This window comes from Talaromyces stipitatus, genomic scaffold, assembly GCF_000003125.1.
Source record: "Talaromyces stipitatus ATCC 10500 scf_1105507295541 genomic scaffold, whole genome shotgun sequence".
Taxonomy (NCBI): Eukaryota; Fungi; Ascomycota; class Eurotiomycetes; order Eurotiales; family Trichocomaceae; genus Talaromyces; species Talaromyces stipitatus.
The window spans coordinates 2,235,277-2,250,575 of NW_002990115.1; the positions used below are offsets into that span (position 1 = coordinate 2,235,277).

A 15,299-nucleotide genomic window follows, 5' to 3' on the forward strand; every position below is an offset into this window, starting at 1 on the left:
GCTCCCATTGACTGATTCATATCACAACATCCTCCGTCGTCATTCTTTTGGTAATCTACTTGTTGTCTTTTGTTCAGACGTTCGACTGCTGTTTCTTTAAAAGAGAAAAGTGGACTACGAGCAGCATATTCCGTCCATTTCCCGCCAATATGTGACCGCAAAATAGAACAAGAAGTCGTATACACAAAAAAGGTGATTTCCACCGAGCCGGATGACCAGACGGCCTTTTGCTTTCGTCTGGATGCTATAGTAGGAGTGTGATATAGTTCCTGAGGTCCTCTTTTGAGGAGCAAGTTGATCTGGACCCTTTGATCTATATCAGCGATCTCGACCAATTGTCAGCAGCGATCGATCTGTAGGATTTCCGGTTTCTCTGTTGAACATATGGGGTCTTACATCTACGCATGATAGTATTGCGTACTCTAATTGACTTCCACCAATTGATTCCCACATAGAGCATACGCACGTACTCGAAACTTCGAATTTGACCTCATCACCATGCAGGAGTCAGGAGTCTAGGGTATCGTGGCGGACAACAGCTGAAAAGAAAACGGTTCGTGGCATGCGTGAGCCAATCAGCAGTCCGGGAATTAAGAACCGCGATGCTACTTCTTTGCCCTAACTCGAACAAGCTAACAATTACAAGCTAGTCAATTAGTCTAAATCTTTTTTCTTACCTCCCCACACTGATCAATGACAAGTTTTGTGTTTGCTGTTCAGCTGGACTTGGTTCTTAGATCTACTACGTGGTATGGTTGGTGGTGGATCAGTAATGATTGCTGCTTACTATGTGCCTTACTAGAATCAATAACAAGAGCCTTGGACCGGATTAGCAAAGCCCCATCGTGCTTCGGCAACCCCGACTGCGAACAAATGATCTGAATAGGATATCATTTTATGCTCGGATTTGCGATCTATTGGTCAATGGCGAGTACAACACCAAAACTTATCCGTGCAACTATTCCGAGATTCCGGACAGTACGACAATAATACCAAGTAGAGATACTATCCTTATTAACAGGTTATTAGGTTCAATGTCCCCTATACTAGCAATACTAGGTAGCGCCAGCACCACTTGCAATGCAACCCCGAAACTCTTCATCAAGGAGACGTATCTAGACACGCTTCAATGCCAAAAACGAAAAGAAAAGCCAGTCGCTCCGTCAAATGCAAATTTATGCTAATGTTTCAAGCCAGCTTCGATCTTCCTGGAAAAGAACAAAAAGGTAAAGAAAGGCAGAGAGAGAGAGAGAGAAAAGAAATAGGATATCAATGAACATCGTGTAGTGTCATGTAGCATTCTTTCCCAGTCCACAACTTGAAGTCATCATGTCCAGCATAACTCCCAGACATTGTACGTGGTGGAAACTCAACGTAAGTAGAACGTTAGTTTCGAGAGTTGTTGATCCAAAGTTGAATCGCCGCCAGCGGAGGATCTTCAGACACCCAGAGACCAGCTCTCGAGTCCGCTTGTCGAAGATCGGAGAAGATCGTGTGATCAGTGATACTGTCGAGTTCCTGCACCGGTGCGATTAGCGCCAATTGCGCGCAACATAGTCTGCTTGGGTTTATGAGAAAGACATACTTGGCGTAGTAATTGATCGACCTCTCGTACTTGAGAATTAGCCTTGGATGACCGTGCAAGGAGCTCATTGCGGTTGATGACCCATCTTTTCGCAGCTGCAACACGGAGATAGATCTTGTGAGCTTGGAATCGACGGACGCTTGCGTCGAGGATGACCCTGTATATTCGATCAATAACCGGTATTCCTTCGCCGAACTGTCCTCGAGCAGACAGGTATACTTACTGGCGCAATTGAGCCTTTTCCATCTCCGGATCGCTCCCCTGATCTTCAATCGGCATACTCGTAAACCCCGTTGCCAACAGACGCTGTGCTGCCGCTGAGCTTTGTGCGAGAACACGATATCCTTCCAGTTGCACATTCCCCATTGACACAGAAGCCAATTGCTGCGAGATATGAAGTTGAAGCGTTCGGTAGTCATTAATCAATTCGGCAACTCTCATTGCTCGTGCATCATTAACTAGAACCAAGCCAAAGCGAAGACAATCAAAGGCTCGAGTCAGAATAAAGGCATGAAAACTCTGAAAGAGCACCGGATAAAGTCCAGGTCTTCTTTTCAAAACTTTAGGGAGGGGCAGGACGTACGGCCGTCAGCCATATCTCTTGATATCTGGAATATGAGCAACTCAATGCTTAAAACGAATGATTAGATACGTCGTAAGGAAAAACAGACGCAAGCAATTAAAGCGAAATGAATAAAAGTAGAAGAAAGAATGTTATGAAAAAAAGAGACAAAGTCAAATGCTTGCTGTATAAAGTTCAAAGCCAGAAGCCATCTGTTCAACTAAGCAGCTCATCCGAATGATGGATGAATTCCTCTCTTTTAAGTAGTAAAAGTATAATGCGTGGCTCCCCTTCCCCTTCGAGTGGAAACCCTACCTATCAACGACATCATTTGGTATGTGCACTGTGGACAACGTGCGTACATACTAGCTAGTCAGGATCGACTAAGCCAATAGCCTCAAGCAACGACATGGGAAGAGATTATCCGAGCTTCTGGATCACGTCCGAAATCTGGGACAGTTCCAAGTGGATCTGACACTATCTCGGAAGATGCCTTTTTTTACTTTTCTTTCTGCAGGCTTTTCCGTCCGGGACTAGCCAATCGTTGCTAGTATCGGCCTAGGGTTATAGAAAGGGACCGGTAGAAAGACTATGTGTCGAGACTCATATGCGTACGCCAGGGGAACGGATGGTGGGTTTTGGATCAGCCAGCCATATAGAGTTTCCGTGCCGTGCATATACATGTACATCATACTCTCAAGTTCTCGACACTATACTATTCGTGTCAGAGGCAGCTGTAGATGGATCTCCCAAAAGATGGTTCCGTCCCCGCTACTTGCAACGCAGTACATAGCTTCCTAGACGGTCCGGGGGGGGTTTTACAGTAGACATAATCAATGACACACTGCATATTGTCCGTGGACCTGTGGACCCTTGTTCGGCCATTGCGGCCTGATTGAGATCGTTTTTTTTTCTAGTCTATCGTTCATGCATGCATAACCGCCACTCCCTCCCAGCTCTTATGGCTATGGAACCGGGTCTCCTCCGGGCCATTAAGGGACAGAAACACGTCAGAGTCGTAGTGTAAGACTAAGCAGACTAAAGCAGGGGAGGTCCAGGAAGGATGGTATGCTATAGTACGTATGAAGAGGAATAAACGTGGGAAAGACGAAAAAAGAACGAAAAAAGTTCAGCAGGAATTGGCCAATCACAAGCTCAGAACTGCACCAAGCCACGAATTTAGCGCGGACCATCCAAGCTGAAACTGGAGCGGCGCCTTACCGCATTGGGAGCTGGGGTCGTGGCTGATGCTTGATTGTGGCAAATCCTGTCATTTTTGGCTGTCAAAACAACACAAATGTGTTTATGAACTCAGACTTCACTTTGTTAACAGCATTCCGAACGAGGCGCACCTGAACTGTATACAAGACCATAATGCTTACGAATACGAGTCTTCAGCGTGGCTAGAATCAAGCAGACGACGCCTGGATCCGCGCTGATTCATGAACAAATTTACTCAGGTTGTGATTCAAGCCTCAACGGCTATAGGAAGGCTTACTGATAGATACTCTTTGTTGTGGCTCGGAAAATCTTGACAAATAGAGACTTGAGAATACATTCTTGATCCCTCAATCCTTCTCCGCAATTGCCTGCAGCCGTTCATCAATCTCTTCTTCAGTCAAAGCCCGGAACTCCAGCGCTGTGCCATCCTGGCCGTCAGATCGAGGGCCCCCAACAATGCCAATCTCCAACTCATTCTTCTTGAAGTCAACGCTGAGAACATTGCTCAAAGCCGTGATTCCGAGCTCCACGACTTCTTCCCAATCACCTTCGGCATATTCCTTGTTCTTCAGCTTCTTCTCGAGGAAGTTGAGTGCCTCCTGTTGCTTGGGGCCGGAGGCAGTGGCCTTGTACCCCGCAAAATATCCTGCGGGATCGCATTTGTACACTTGAGGTCCCTTCTCATCGTCTACCGAGATCAGTGTAATGGCAACACCGAGCGGACGCATGTAAGCCTGTAGATGAGTCGTAATGTCAGCCAGGTTATCATTTAAAGATTGATGAATAATAGAGGCTGCACATATGCAGTGTAGCACGTACCCGTTGCGTGTAAACTTGGTTGATATTGGCCAGGCGCTTCGCCAATACATCACAAGGCATCTCATATCCGTATTTATACCTGAACTCAGCAGCCTCACCACGAGCACGGTCGACGCATGCCCGGGCATCAGCTATGGATCCTGTCATGACACATCCTACAGAGGGAGAGATTTTGAAGATGTGGGAGACTGAAGACGGTTCGATCAATTTATCCTGCGGGTTGACGCATCCATAAGCTGTCCAGTCTGACTGATAGGTAGGCCCAAATCCAACTTACAGGGACCTTCTTTTGTGATAGGACAACGGCACAGTTCTTGCCACGAACACCGAGGGACGTTATGTTTGCTGCTGTAATCGCCTTGAATGCATATTCTATGGTGAAACATCTCGTTAGCTGGTTGACTTGACTGCGGAGGTAGGCTTGGGGATGATGGATGGAAGGGTTATCGTTTCCCTGGAAATCAACTGGGAGAGCTGCGCACGGAGGTTTCAAACTAACCAACTTGATATAGGCGACCCGTATCAGAGAAGATGGTGATATGTCGGTCATAGCCTGCGCTCCCTGTTGGAACATTCGTTAGATTCAAGCTAGAAAATCAAACAGATGATGGAATGGCGGGATCCTAACCCGACATGGTGATGATCAGTAATGTCCCAAATCTGGATACTTTTCTTTTCTAGTATTTAGGCAGTTGCGCAATGTCCACCTATCACCAAAAATTCGAGATAGAAGCCTGGAAGGATGAGTTGAAGTCGGATGAGGTTGAGTTGCGCGTGCAAGGAAGCTGCCTGAGCTTGACGGCCATAGCACTAGCTCCCAGCTCATTCTGCCACTCAGGATTCACCGCCTTTTTCCTATTCTCCTGCCAAGACATAACATGATTTTCTACTTGGAATTCATCAGCTTCGCTACAAGTTACTATGCCATCCACTGGTTTAGCTATTCTCCAGATAGGAAAACGCTACCAGTCGTGCGCATGTGCATGATATTTTTGAATTGCTCCAGATGACTCGCTGCCAGACCAATTGACCGACTACTCAGTTAACTCGATTATTTCACTGAAATATATCATGGTCCATCTCTGGGTGGAAGTTAAACGCCGATTCAGAAAACATCTTCGAACCTTGCTCAGACACAGACCCAGAAACGATTCGAATCATTACCTACAATGTGATAATTTGAGCAACTCTATTGTACATAAGAAACCCTAGAAACTCCCTAACAATATGCTATGATGGGCGTAAAGAATGCAAGCTTTATTTTTGTACCCAGCTCAATCGCTATCAGAATCAGAACTCTCGCTACTACTCGAAATCTCCACAATCATAGTTCGATTCTTCCTCTTCTTCCTTGCCGGGGCTTTCTGCTTATTTTCCTTCTTCGCAGCCGATGCTGTCGTAGTGCCTGTGGGTTCTGATTCCGGTTCTGTTTGCTTGTCCTGTTGCTCACTGGCAGAGGCGAATTTGCTTATCCTGCCCGATACAGTCCACTGGACCATTTCCGCTCGTTTCCGATGTTCCAGTCTAGCCAGAACGTTGGCATCGACTTCGCTATTTTCATTGTTGTCTCCATTCGGCACAGTCAAGGAGACACCTTCATTTAAATTCTTGATGCCTGCGTTCAAGTTTCCCTTGAAACGATACACAGCATCCCCATAAGCCTCTCTCAACGACTCCGGTAAGACAGGTAATTTGGCAATATCATTTGTTTCTTCTGTCGTAGTTTCGTCCGCCGTTTCCGATGTAGCAGTAATATGTTTCTCGTCATGTTTTATAACTTCCTGTGCACTTTTGCGGAGCCGTGTTCTTGCGCCTTCACTCTTCAGTCCTTTCAGGTACGCTAGCAGCGCTGGATTATATTCAGAGGGAACATGGTCCAGAGAAAACACATGTTTGAGAAGCTGGGCTTCCCGGATCTTTTGAAACTTCCATGACGCACGGTCATTGTAGTACTGCGATAAATAGGCGAGAATAGACTTGTTGTCCACTGAATCCGTTGTGGGTTGTTTATCTCCTTTAGTCGAAGTAATGGTAGCAGCTTTCTGGCCGTCGTGTTTCCGTCGCTGTTCACGTTTCTCTCTCTTCTCCTTTTTCCTCCTCTCGCGACTTTGCTCTTCATTCTCCGTCGGGGAAGTATTATCATCGCCATCATTTTTCTTGTCCTCGCCGGTATCATTGGTTTGATCCTTGTTCTCAATGGTTATGTTATCTGCAAAGGAAACCGACTTTCTCTTCTTGCGTGATCTCTTCTCTGTCTCACCGTCTTCCTCTATCTTATCGGCATTGTCGTATTCATCGTGTTGTTTCTCTTCGTTGACATCGTCGCGTGATCGCTTCTTGGATTTCTTTTTCGATTTTTTCTCACTCTTGTCATTTACCGTATCGTCCACTGATTTTTTTTTTGATTCTTTCAATCGCCTCTTCTCTTCCTTCTTTTTCGGTTTTAGCTCACTCGCACTGAGTTTGTGTTTGCTCTCTTCGACGGACATGTTGAGTTTCGGCTATTGCTCAACTTTGCTTTGCGGGAAGAAGAAAATAAGACTTTTATACGTTCAATTTGTCCCCCTGTTTTTCTGCTTCAAATATTCAAATAAAATTGAATATTCGAGGATAGAGAATAGAGAGGAATCTTTGAAAAAGTAGTGTAGTTGAGGTGAATATTCACCTGATCGAAACTTTTTGTCGGAAACTTTTTTAAGCTTTGGGTTGGCCCCACATACCAGAGCTAATCAGATTCAATCAATTGGTTGAGATACATCTATATGGAGTATATATGAACGTACTGGTAGTTAATTCATACTGCTACTCTACAACGGTTCCTATACATACATCATAAATGGGTATATGCCTTCCTCACTGTTAGGATCTGAACAAAACGTCGCTCTCCAATTGCGCCTGCAAATGCGTATTCATAATTAATAAAGAGAGCTTATTGCGCATCGCCTTGCGATTCTTTAGTCTCTGCACTGCCAGCAGGACCAGCACCAGCAGCATTGTTATTTGATTGCACCACATTCCTGCGACCTCTCCGATCTTTGTCCCTATCCCGAGTCGTTGATGCCGCCCCCGCTGAAGTTGCCGAGGTTGTAGTGCGTCGTCTTCGTACGGGTTCATAGACATCATTGAAGTTCATGACTACACCCAAAAAGCGCATGTCAACATCCGGTTGATAAGCCAAGTCACCGAGTAAGACGTTTAGACGGGCACGGAAATCAGCGGACAAATCACGAAGACGGGTTTGCAAGGAGGCAAGCATATGATCATCTGCAGATAGATTTGTATTTTCCTGATTTGATAGGAAAGGAGACGGGTTGTTGAAGTCGTGCTCTGTCACACCCCATTGGCCACGTGCTGTACGAGTCTCAATCTTTGCGTTCAGTTCTTGACGGCGCGTGAACTCTGCGACTGAGAAGGAATACAGCCCGTCAACAGCATCCTTGTAGTTCAGCATAATCTTGAGGATCTGATGTAGCTGAGCGAGGAAGCTTTCCTCTGGCTGCTTTGCAGATGACGAAGAACTCCGTGACGAACTTGACGAACCTAGAAGACCCTTGTGCGTAATGGAATTGAGGTACTTGGTATGAGCCTCAATTAGATCATCTAGGGTACAACCGGGTTTGGAGATCGCTGCTTGCAATTGATCCCAACTGGCTTCAATCACTTCAAAAAGGATATAATACTGCAACTGGCATACGAAATGGATCATCTCGGCTATCACGCACCTTGCGCGTTTCCAGTCCGATCCAACTTTGTCTTCGACGCTGCCGAGAATACCGCGAGCTCCTGTCATGAATCTTCGCCATGTACTTTCCAACGCGAACTCGACCCTTTTTACGCGCCAGAGGAAATTGAAAACTTTGAGGTATTGTGTTGATCCCCATGGAGTAATAACCACATCTACAGGGGCGTCAATCTTATATTCGAGCGTGAAGCAGTCCCAACCAATCTCGCCGTGACTGAGCTCCAGCATACGCGCATCCAGACGACGTAAGACATCTGGAGAATCGAACTGCGCGTTTGATGACCGAATAGCATGTTCTAACTGAGCAGTCAAAGTATGTCGATATTGCGAATTGGCCGGGCGATCCAGATTTGACGCAAGTGATTCCATGAGCAAGGCGATAAAGTCACCTTGCCCCAGGAGAAGATATTTCTTCAAAGCACGAAGGTGTTCGAATAATTTGAATTTGGTGTCCATCAAATGAATCAATCGAGCCATCGTGGTCTTATAAGCTTCATCAATGGAGTTTTCGAGTCGCGCGGTATCTCCATAGCGAAGCTCTTTCGATGTTTCTTTCGAGTACGCTTCAACCCAGGCAGAATCTCCACAGCCGTATCTGATGAAGTTTAGAGATTTTCCAATAAGAAAAACCTTCTTCGCAAAATCCTGGGTGATGAAAGACGGAATCATCTCTTCATCCAGTTTGTACTTGTCCTCCCATACGCTCGAGGCGATGCGCCGAGGGTCAGCGCTGGGTCGGAATTCTGTTTCAATGACGAAGAATTCTTTATATGGATCAGAAAGTTCCCCATCATAAATCCATTGCCGTAGCATGTCGTAGAATGGGCGCGTAATGTGTGACAGCAATTTCTCCGCAAAATTGCCGACGAAAGGGTCCCCGTGGGATGACGAATAGCCATGGATTAAGGATATCAACTGGCCACCTCTTTTCTCTTCAAGTAGGTTATGTTAGAATTCTCTAGCTCCGAAATTACGAGTCAGGAATAAACTCACCTCTTGCTTCTTCCACCATTATACTCATTAGTCGCAAGGCCATGGTAGCATCCCTAGTCCAGACTACACAGCGTTTGAGGGTAACAGCACCTTTAACCATTCCTTTAGGATCATCGCTGGCTGTGGCGGCCAAGGCTCGTCGTATCTCTCCTTCAAGAGTTGCAACTAACCCTAAATAAGAGCGGAGTTCATTGAAGATGGATGCTCTCAAAGCTTGGCTCACAAGACCTCCCTCAGAACTGTCAACAAATCCGGCCAACTCTTTATACAGTAGGCACGGCTCAGCTAGTGTATGCAGCAATGATATCATTGGAATCGGTAAATTGGTGGGTAGTTTCAACATTGTAGATGACGAAAATTCCATATTCGTTGACGACAGACCTTGAAGGATGAAAGGTAAATCTCGGAGTAAAGATGATTCTGCGGACTTGATAGGCGTTGGTTTGTGTGGTTCAGTCTGCGATTCAGTGTTCAGTTGAGCTTCTCTCGGTGTGCTTGTTCCCCTTGGCCGCCCTGAGGTGATGGGTTCTCTGGCCTCGTCAGTTGGCACTAGATGACTGCGTCGTTGTTTTTCCATTGGATTAGCTGGTACAGATCGCCTTCGATCTACAGCTTCTCCTCTCTGTGAAACAGATGAACTAATAGCAGGACCTTCATCATCATCAACTAGCGCTCCCCTCATACCGGCTCGTGACTTGAATAATAAATTGTCTAGATGCCCATCATCTAAAAGGGGGCTCCGACTTCGACCACCTTCATTCATAATCACATCTTTTTCGCCATTATTGATATCATCACCTTCTTGTTCCGACAGTCGGTACAACAAGTAGAGAATAGCCCACTTCTGACCGAGAACAGGTTGCGTCAACAACCTTGAATAAAGATTCGAAAACCGTACCGCCTTATCCGGACTAGCGTTTTCTCGCAGTAACTTTCGTTTAATCAGATCAGAGGCATTGTTGATATTCTCTGCCGCAGATCCTCCATTTCCATCGATTCCGGATTGTTCTTTCTCGGCTCCGACAACCTCCAAAATGTGCCATGCGCGAGTGAGACGCTCTTGAAGTCGTTGCTCCTCGGCTGCGGTCACCGCGTCCTCTTCGTCGCCTGAGAAATCGTCACCGAGCGCGGTGGGAGAGATAGGTGGTAACAGGGAGTCGACGAGTTGGGACAAGGCATCGTCCACACGGCGTGAGCGCGCCGGTGCGCGTCGTGCTGACATTTGTCGATCTGAGAACAGACCGCTTTGATGTAGTCTTTCTTCTTTATCGATCGTTTCTTATTCGCATAGAATGAGGTTGAAGCGTAAATAAAGCTTAAATCACGTTTTACCGCGCTCGTTCGTCAGGAACATCGCAAATAGACTGAAACCATGCGGAACAACCACAATACCATGTTCGAAGGTACTTGGTGACCTGACTAGAAAGATCGCTCCCAGTTTCAATTGCTGTCAACAGTCGACAAATGAACTAACTGCTTGTCGTGGCGCGGGACCTGATGTTTTTGTTTGCACTGTTTGTTTTAGTTCTCTATCGATAAACTGAGTGTGTGTGCCTGGCGCAAATGTCCGTGGATTAAATTAAGTAAGTCAAATAAGCGCAGAAACGATCCACAATCCTTGGATAAAAAAAGATTATCATCCCGATACTGTATGTAAGACACGTGAATGAATCGTATGCGGCAGCAGGTAAAAGAGAAAGAAAAAAAAGTTGATGCCCCAGCGAGGGGTCGAACCTCGGACATTCGTGATACCAACATAATCATCCAGATTGGACAATTATAGTATAAGCACGACGATCTAACCACTGAGCTACAAGGGCAATCACGCCCGTTCTTCAGAACTCTGTATCATATGCTCCTTCCTGGATCATGAAAATTATCACTCACCATCATCAATAACATTCACTCGAACTAACTTAGCACTTGAGCATCTACTCCTACACCTTCGTTTCATTTCATTCTTCAATTCATCTGGCATTAAATCATTGCTAGTCAGTATGACTGCTCGTTTACTTAGCCCATAACTTCTAGCTAACTCTTGGAAAAGGTAATTCATAGCCACGATGAAGAAGGAATCACAGTCTAGACCAGCAAGCGAAATTCTGTCAACTTCAGCATCGAAATAGAAAGTGCACAGCATCGTAAAAATAGGGAGGAAATATCACACACGAAAAAGAATATAAGAATAATAGAAACCCTTACCCGGAAAAGAAGAAACCAGGGGCTAAGGCAACAACACAGAAGGTACAGGGGAACTCTAAACTCCAGGGAAATCGACCAATCCGAAGAATATCGCCACCAGTAAAAAACAACGAACAAACGCCACAGCAAAAAAAAAAAAGAAAAAAAGAAAAATACACTGAACACAAATCGGTAAAAGTTCAGTCGTCCGATGAAAAATCAAAGCGAGTCTCGCACGCCTCAAGGTGAAGGATGATGATGTACACGCCCACATGCCACCATCCAAATTTTGACCATGTCCATTTTTTGTCCGATGCATCATTAGAACTCCGCCCATGCCAATGACCTCCTATGTGAAGGCGCAAGTAACAGACGAAAAAAGGAAATCAGCCTCCGTACTCCAGTGAAGTGAGCAGGGCCGGTAAAAAAGTAGAGAGAAGTGAAAAGTAACTGTTACAAGAGACCTCGCCGTATTCGAGAGTGCAAGTCAGACGGTGAATAGAGACCATATCTGCTTGTATGTCGATTAACTCTCGCTGACTTGGGTCGTTTTATTAATTATTGGTTGCTGTGCCTATCGGCGAATGGCTTGGGGAATTGGTGCACCGGGTTGCATGGCCATGTTGCTCGCGATGTTGTACGGGTGGGGGTCAAAACCGGCCGACATGCCATTCATAATTAAAGGACCAAGGCCTTGCGCTTGCGAAACCGGGCAATCCTTGTGCGCAAGCAAAAGGGTCTTGAGGTTCACGATTTCTTCTCGCAGTTGAGTGACAGTCGCGGTTAGAGCATCGTTTTCGGTTGTGAAGAGCTCGACCTTAGCCTGAAGGTTTGCGAGCCACTGTTTCTTACGTTGGCGACACTTGAGAGCAGCGACACTGTGACAAAAGTATTAGCAAGAGTCACGCGAGAAAGGTAAGCATAAGCTGAACACTCTGCACATACCGATTCCGCTCCAAAAAGTTCTTTCGCTTCTCTTCATCAGTCATCTTCTTCGGGTCCTTGCCGCTTCCGTTATCCTTAATATCTTCCTCTTCTGACTCCTCTTCCGGCGTTACTTCCATAGAACCATTATTCGTCTTCGCTCTCTTGTTGGAGCCTCTGGGCGTTTCTTCCGCCTTGCGACGGCCGTTGACGGTTGAAGTTTGTTTGGCAGGCGTGCTCTTCTTGCCCTTGCCTCTGGATACTGGTTTGGCCTGTTCGCCTTGGGTGTCGGAACCTTCGGCAGTCATTTCGCGACCACTGCTTACCGAGTTATTAGTATTTCGCGTCATGCGCTTGGTATCGAGAACATCCGCGGGCTTATTCGTAGGTGCCGAAAACGCGTCGCTGTTAGGGCCACCTTTTGCGAGCATAAAGAGGCCATTGGCTGCATCTGCAGCGTCGTGGTGCGTAAACTGGTCGACGGCAGGGGGTTGTACAGTCTTCTGATCCATGGTCTGGAGCTGCTCGGGCTCGCTAGTCGGGTTAGACGTTGGTACATTGACGTTGAAGCCGCTACGCTTGGCTGCGTTCAGGGCAGTGCGGTGGAACTCGAGAGTCGAAGGAGTTGCGCCGCCGCTTTGAAGCTGAGAAAGAATTGCTTGGGTATTAGGGCTTGGGGCCGGGAACATCGACCCGCCGCCGCCAGGGGTCAATCCGGTCCGTAGAGAAGATTCGTTCGGTGTCGGAAAGCCGCGTCCAATACTATCGAAATAATCAGAGCCAGTAGGACCTGCGAGCATAGCAGGACTCAAAGGTCCGGAGCGCAATGAGTTAGACCAGTTGTAGCCAGCTGAGCTAGTTCCGGGAAGCGCGGGAGACGTAATAGATGCAACTGGGGGAAGCAATGACTTTCCGGGGGTCTCTCCGGATGTGCTTCCGAAAGACTGTTCGAATGGGTTGGGCTCGAGTGAGAAGGGGTTGTGGAGCGAATTGAAGTAGTCTGGTGTATCGCCAGGACCAGAAGCGGCCGGGCGGGGTGGTGGTGCAAGCGACTGCGAGGTTTCGGTGTCGATCGCAGGTTTCTGATCTTTGGTGTTCGCGGAAGAGTCTGCAGTGCCAAGACGAGGTTAATACAATGCGCGTTCCCGACTTGGTAACGTATAACAAGAATTGATAATATCCAGATGAATCAAGGATGAAAATCTAGAATCATTTTTATGCAGCGCAAGAACAATAGGGAATGCGACAAGGTAGAACGGGTGTGGTTGAAGATGATGTTATTGCGACGGATGGGCGATAGGCGCGATAGGCCATCCGAACTTTGAGCGAATCGATAAGGGTAATTGTGAGGTCATGGGAGACAACCTCGAGCCAGAGGCCGCCAGTCATTGGGTCCAACGCTCAAGGGGGAGGAGCACATAAAGACGGTCTACCAAAGGAGGGAAGGAAGACACTGACCTTCAGACTTCATTATGTTCTTCTTCGTGTCCATGGGGGATGAGGTCCTGCCCAGAGGAGCCCTCTGAGCGACGGCAGCAGACATGATCTCGTAGAAGCGTCGTCGTGAAGGAGAAAGATCGATCGAATGGAGGGCGACCGGGGAGGACGACGCGCTGCGACAACGATCAAGCCCGGTCGGGATTAACGAGGAAAGAGAAAAATGGGAAAAAGGAAAAGGGAAAAAAAAAAAATTATCACGTAACGATAGCGATACGCGAATTAAAAAAAAAAATAATAATAATAGAATAATAAGAATTGCAGTCACTAGATAGACTTTCAGTGGACAGTCATAGAGTGAAGCATCAATATCGAGGGGATGTCGAGGGCTATGATGATGATGGTGATGATGCAGTACCCAGAACGGATTTGGAAGAAGGGAGAGTGGAAGGAGGAAAGGTGACGTAGCCTGGGCTGGGAGGGTACTTATTTGGCGGGAAGGAACGAAGAAGGGAAGGAACGACGAAGAAAGCAGGGCAGGGCCAGCGAAGACGTTTTGGCAGGAGATGGGTGACACCCAGCAATGCTGACGTTGTCACTGGTTGGCCTCTTCTATGCCAGCTCGGCCTGGACTGAGTCTATCATATGCATTTGTGGTGGGCCATTCAGCACGATCCATACGCTAGTGGGTTAGTGCTCCAACCGACACCAGCATGCAGCAGCACACGACAGATATAACTAGCTTGGACAATACAGAGGGAGTCCAGCCTACCTGTTCAAAGAACACAGCGAAGCTTTACTACCGAGAATATTCGCATACAACACAGTCAGTGGAGCGAGATAAAACATACATGAAAAGGCGAATGGGTGGAAAGAAGTGGAATGCTGTTTGTCATGGAAGGAATCAAACGACCAAATTGGCACTCTCCGCCCCCTTCGACCATCGACCCGACCAATAGAGTCACTGTAACGCATCAGAGGCTAATTTAGACTGGCCGATGGCCCACGTAACTTTGGCCACCGCAGACTTGGGTGGTACCGTTTTCCTCGAATCCAATCGAATGCCAGATCATGATATCCTGGGTGAAGAAATTTTCAGTTATTATTTTCCATTCTATGTAATGAATATCACTATTATAGTATTGCTCTCATTGATAATTGTTGGCAGGCATCAAACTGTATGACTAGCTGATGTATGAAAGAAGACAGGCAAGAAAAGGCAAGGCGCGGGACGATGAGATCACGGTGACGACGACAGGAATTCCACGAGAAAGTGTAACCTCATCTCGCGCCAATCCAATACGGACTAGCGGAAGACTAGCGCGCAACGAGTCAACCCGTCAACGAAGAAAAAACTCTGCGCTTGTTTCGGCGGACGTCAAGAGGGGTCCATTCCGACAGAGCATAAATTGCCTGTCTGATACTAGCTTCAAATCATATTTGCTGCTCAGCCTGCCAGTTAACCGTTCCTTTTCAAGAGCCTAAAGTCTTGCCGTCCAGATTAGCAATCATGGTGGCCACCGCCGCGGATTTAGCCGTCGTAATTGGACGACGGGTGATGACGCAATATACCTGTATGTACCGCTTTCCCCACCGCTCGATGGTTTTAGTGCCGACTTAATTGGCCTCGCTCTGAGACCAGGCGGGATCTTGATATGCTATACGCTCCTTGCTCAAGCGCTTCCATCGAATCATCTCAGAGGGACTACTTCGCCTATATTGTGAATATGAAAGAGGACTCGTACTCAACCAGTCAATGACTCGATATCGATTTGACGATCGAGTCATTCATGATCTCGACATCCCAACCCAAGGCATGAGATGTGGTCTAATCC

General features: G+C 46.9%; 5 protein-coding genes and 1 non-coding gene across 6 annotated transcripts, besides 3 other annotated features; all 6 read right to left on the reverse strand.

Moving 5' to 3' along the window:
• The first annotated feature begins 1,211 nt into the window (after window positions 1–1,211).
• Window positions 1,212–1,262: a sequence feature (A-rich).
• A 124-nt stretch (window positions 1,263–1,386) lies between these two features.
• TSTA_031590 (uncharacterized protein) lies at window positions 1,387–2,026 on the reverse strand (the record flags this gene model as incomplete). The annotated part of the gene is made up of 3 exons (XM_002480289.1): window positions 1,387–1,518; window positions 1,586–1,742; window positions 1,809–2,026. 3 exons carry the CDS (start codon window positions 2,024–2,026, stop codon window positions 1,387–1,389), a joined length of 507 nt encoding a protein of 168 aa, XP_002480334.1.
• Window positions 2,027–3,592: 1,566 nt separating this feature from the next.
• On the reverse strand, window positions 3,593–4,963 carry TSTA_031600 (proteasome component Prs2, putative). The gene is made up of 5 exons (XM_002480290.1): window positions 4,816–4,963; window positions 4,687–4,749; window positions 4,465–4,559; window positions 4,188–4,400; window positions 3,593–4,102 (listed from the first exon to the last, which is right to left on the reverse strand). Exons 1-5 carry the CDS (start codon window positions 4,820–4,822, stop codon window positions 3,716–3,718), a joined length of 765 nt encoding a protein of 254 aa, XP_002480335.1. The 5' UTR covers window positions 4,823–4,963; the 3' UTR covers window positions 3,593–3,715.
• Window positions 4,964–5,442: 479 nt separating this feature from the next.
• On the reverse strand, window positions 5,443–6,833 carry TSTA_031610 (uncharacterized protein). The gene is made up of 2 exons (XM_002480291.1): window positions 6,566–6,833; window positions 5,443–6,532 (listed from the first exon to the last, which is right to left on the reverse strand). Exons 1-2 carry the CDS (start codon window positions 6,674–6,676, stop codon window positions 5,462–5,464), a joined length of 1,182 nt encoding a protein of 393 aa, XP_002480336.1. The 5' UTR covers window positions 6,677–6,833; the 3' UTR covers window positions 5,443–5,461.
• Window positions 6,834–6,962: 129 nt separating this feature from the next.
• On the reverse strand, window positions 6,963–10,144 carry TSTA_031620 (spindle pole body component (Alp6), putative; the record flags this gene model as incomplete). The annotated part of the gene is made up of 2 exons (XM_002480292.1): window positions 6,963–8,861; window positions 8,923–10,144. The coding sequence occupies 2 exons, from the start codon at window positions 10,142–10,144 to the stop codon at window positions 7,117–7,119; spliced, it is 2,967 nt and encodes a 988-aa protein (XP_002480337.1). The 3' UTR covers window positions 6,963–7,116.
• A 491-nt stretch (window positions 10,145–10,635) lies between these two features.
• On the reverse strand, window positions 10,636–10,742 carry TSTA_031630. Its single transcript has one exon. It is a non-coding gene; the product is annotated as a tRNA-Ile (tRNA).
• A 133-nt stretch (window positions 10,743–10,875) lies between these two features.
• On the reverse strand, window positions 10,876–13,570 carry TSTA_031640 (bZIP transcription factor (AtfA), putative; the record flags this gene model as incomplete). The annotated part of the gene is made up of 3 exons (XM_002480293.1): window positions 10,876–11,981; window positions 12,049–13,135; window positions 13,486–13,570. The coding sequence occupies 3 exons, from the start codon at window positions 13,568–13,570 to the stop codon at window positions 11,678–11,680; spliced, it is 1,476 nt and encodes a 491-aa protein (XP_002480338.1). The 3' UTR covers window positions 10,876–11,677.
• Window positions 11,252–11,277: a microsatellite.
• A 174-nt stretch (window positions 13,571–13,744) lies between the features above and the next one.
• Window positions 13,745–13,779: a sequence feature (AT_rich).
• Window positions 13,780–15,299: the final 1,520 nt, after the last annotated feature.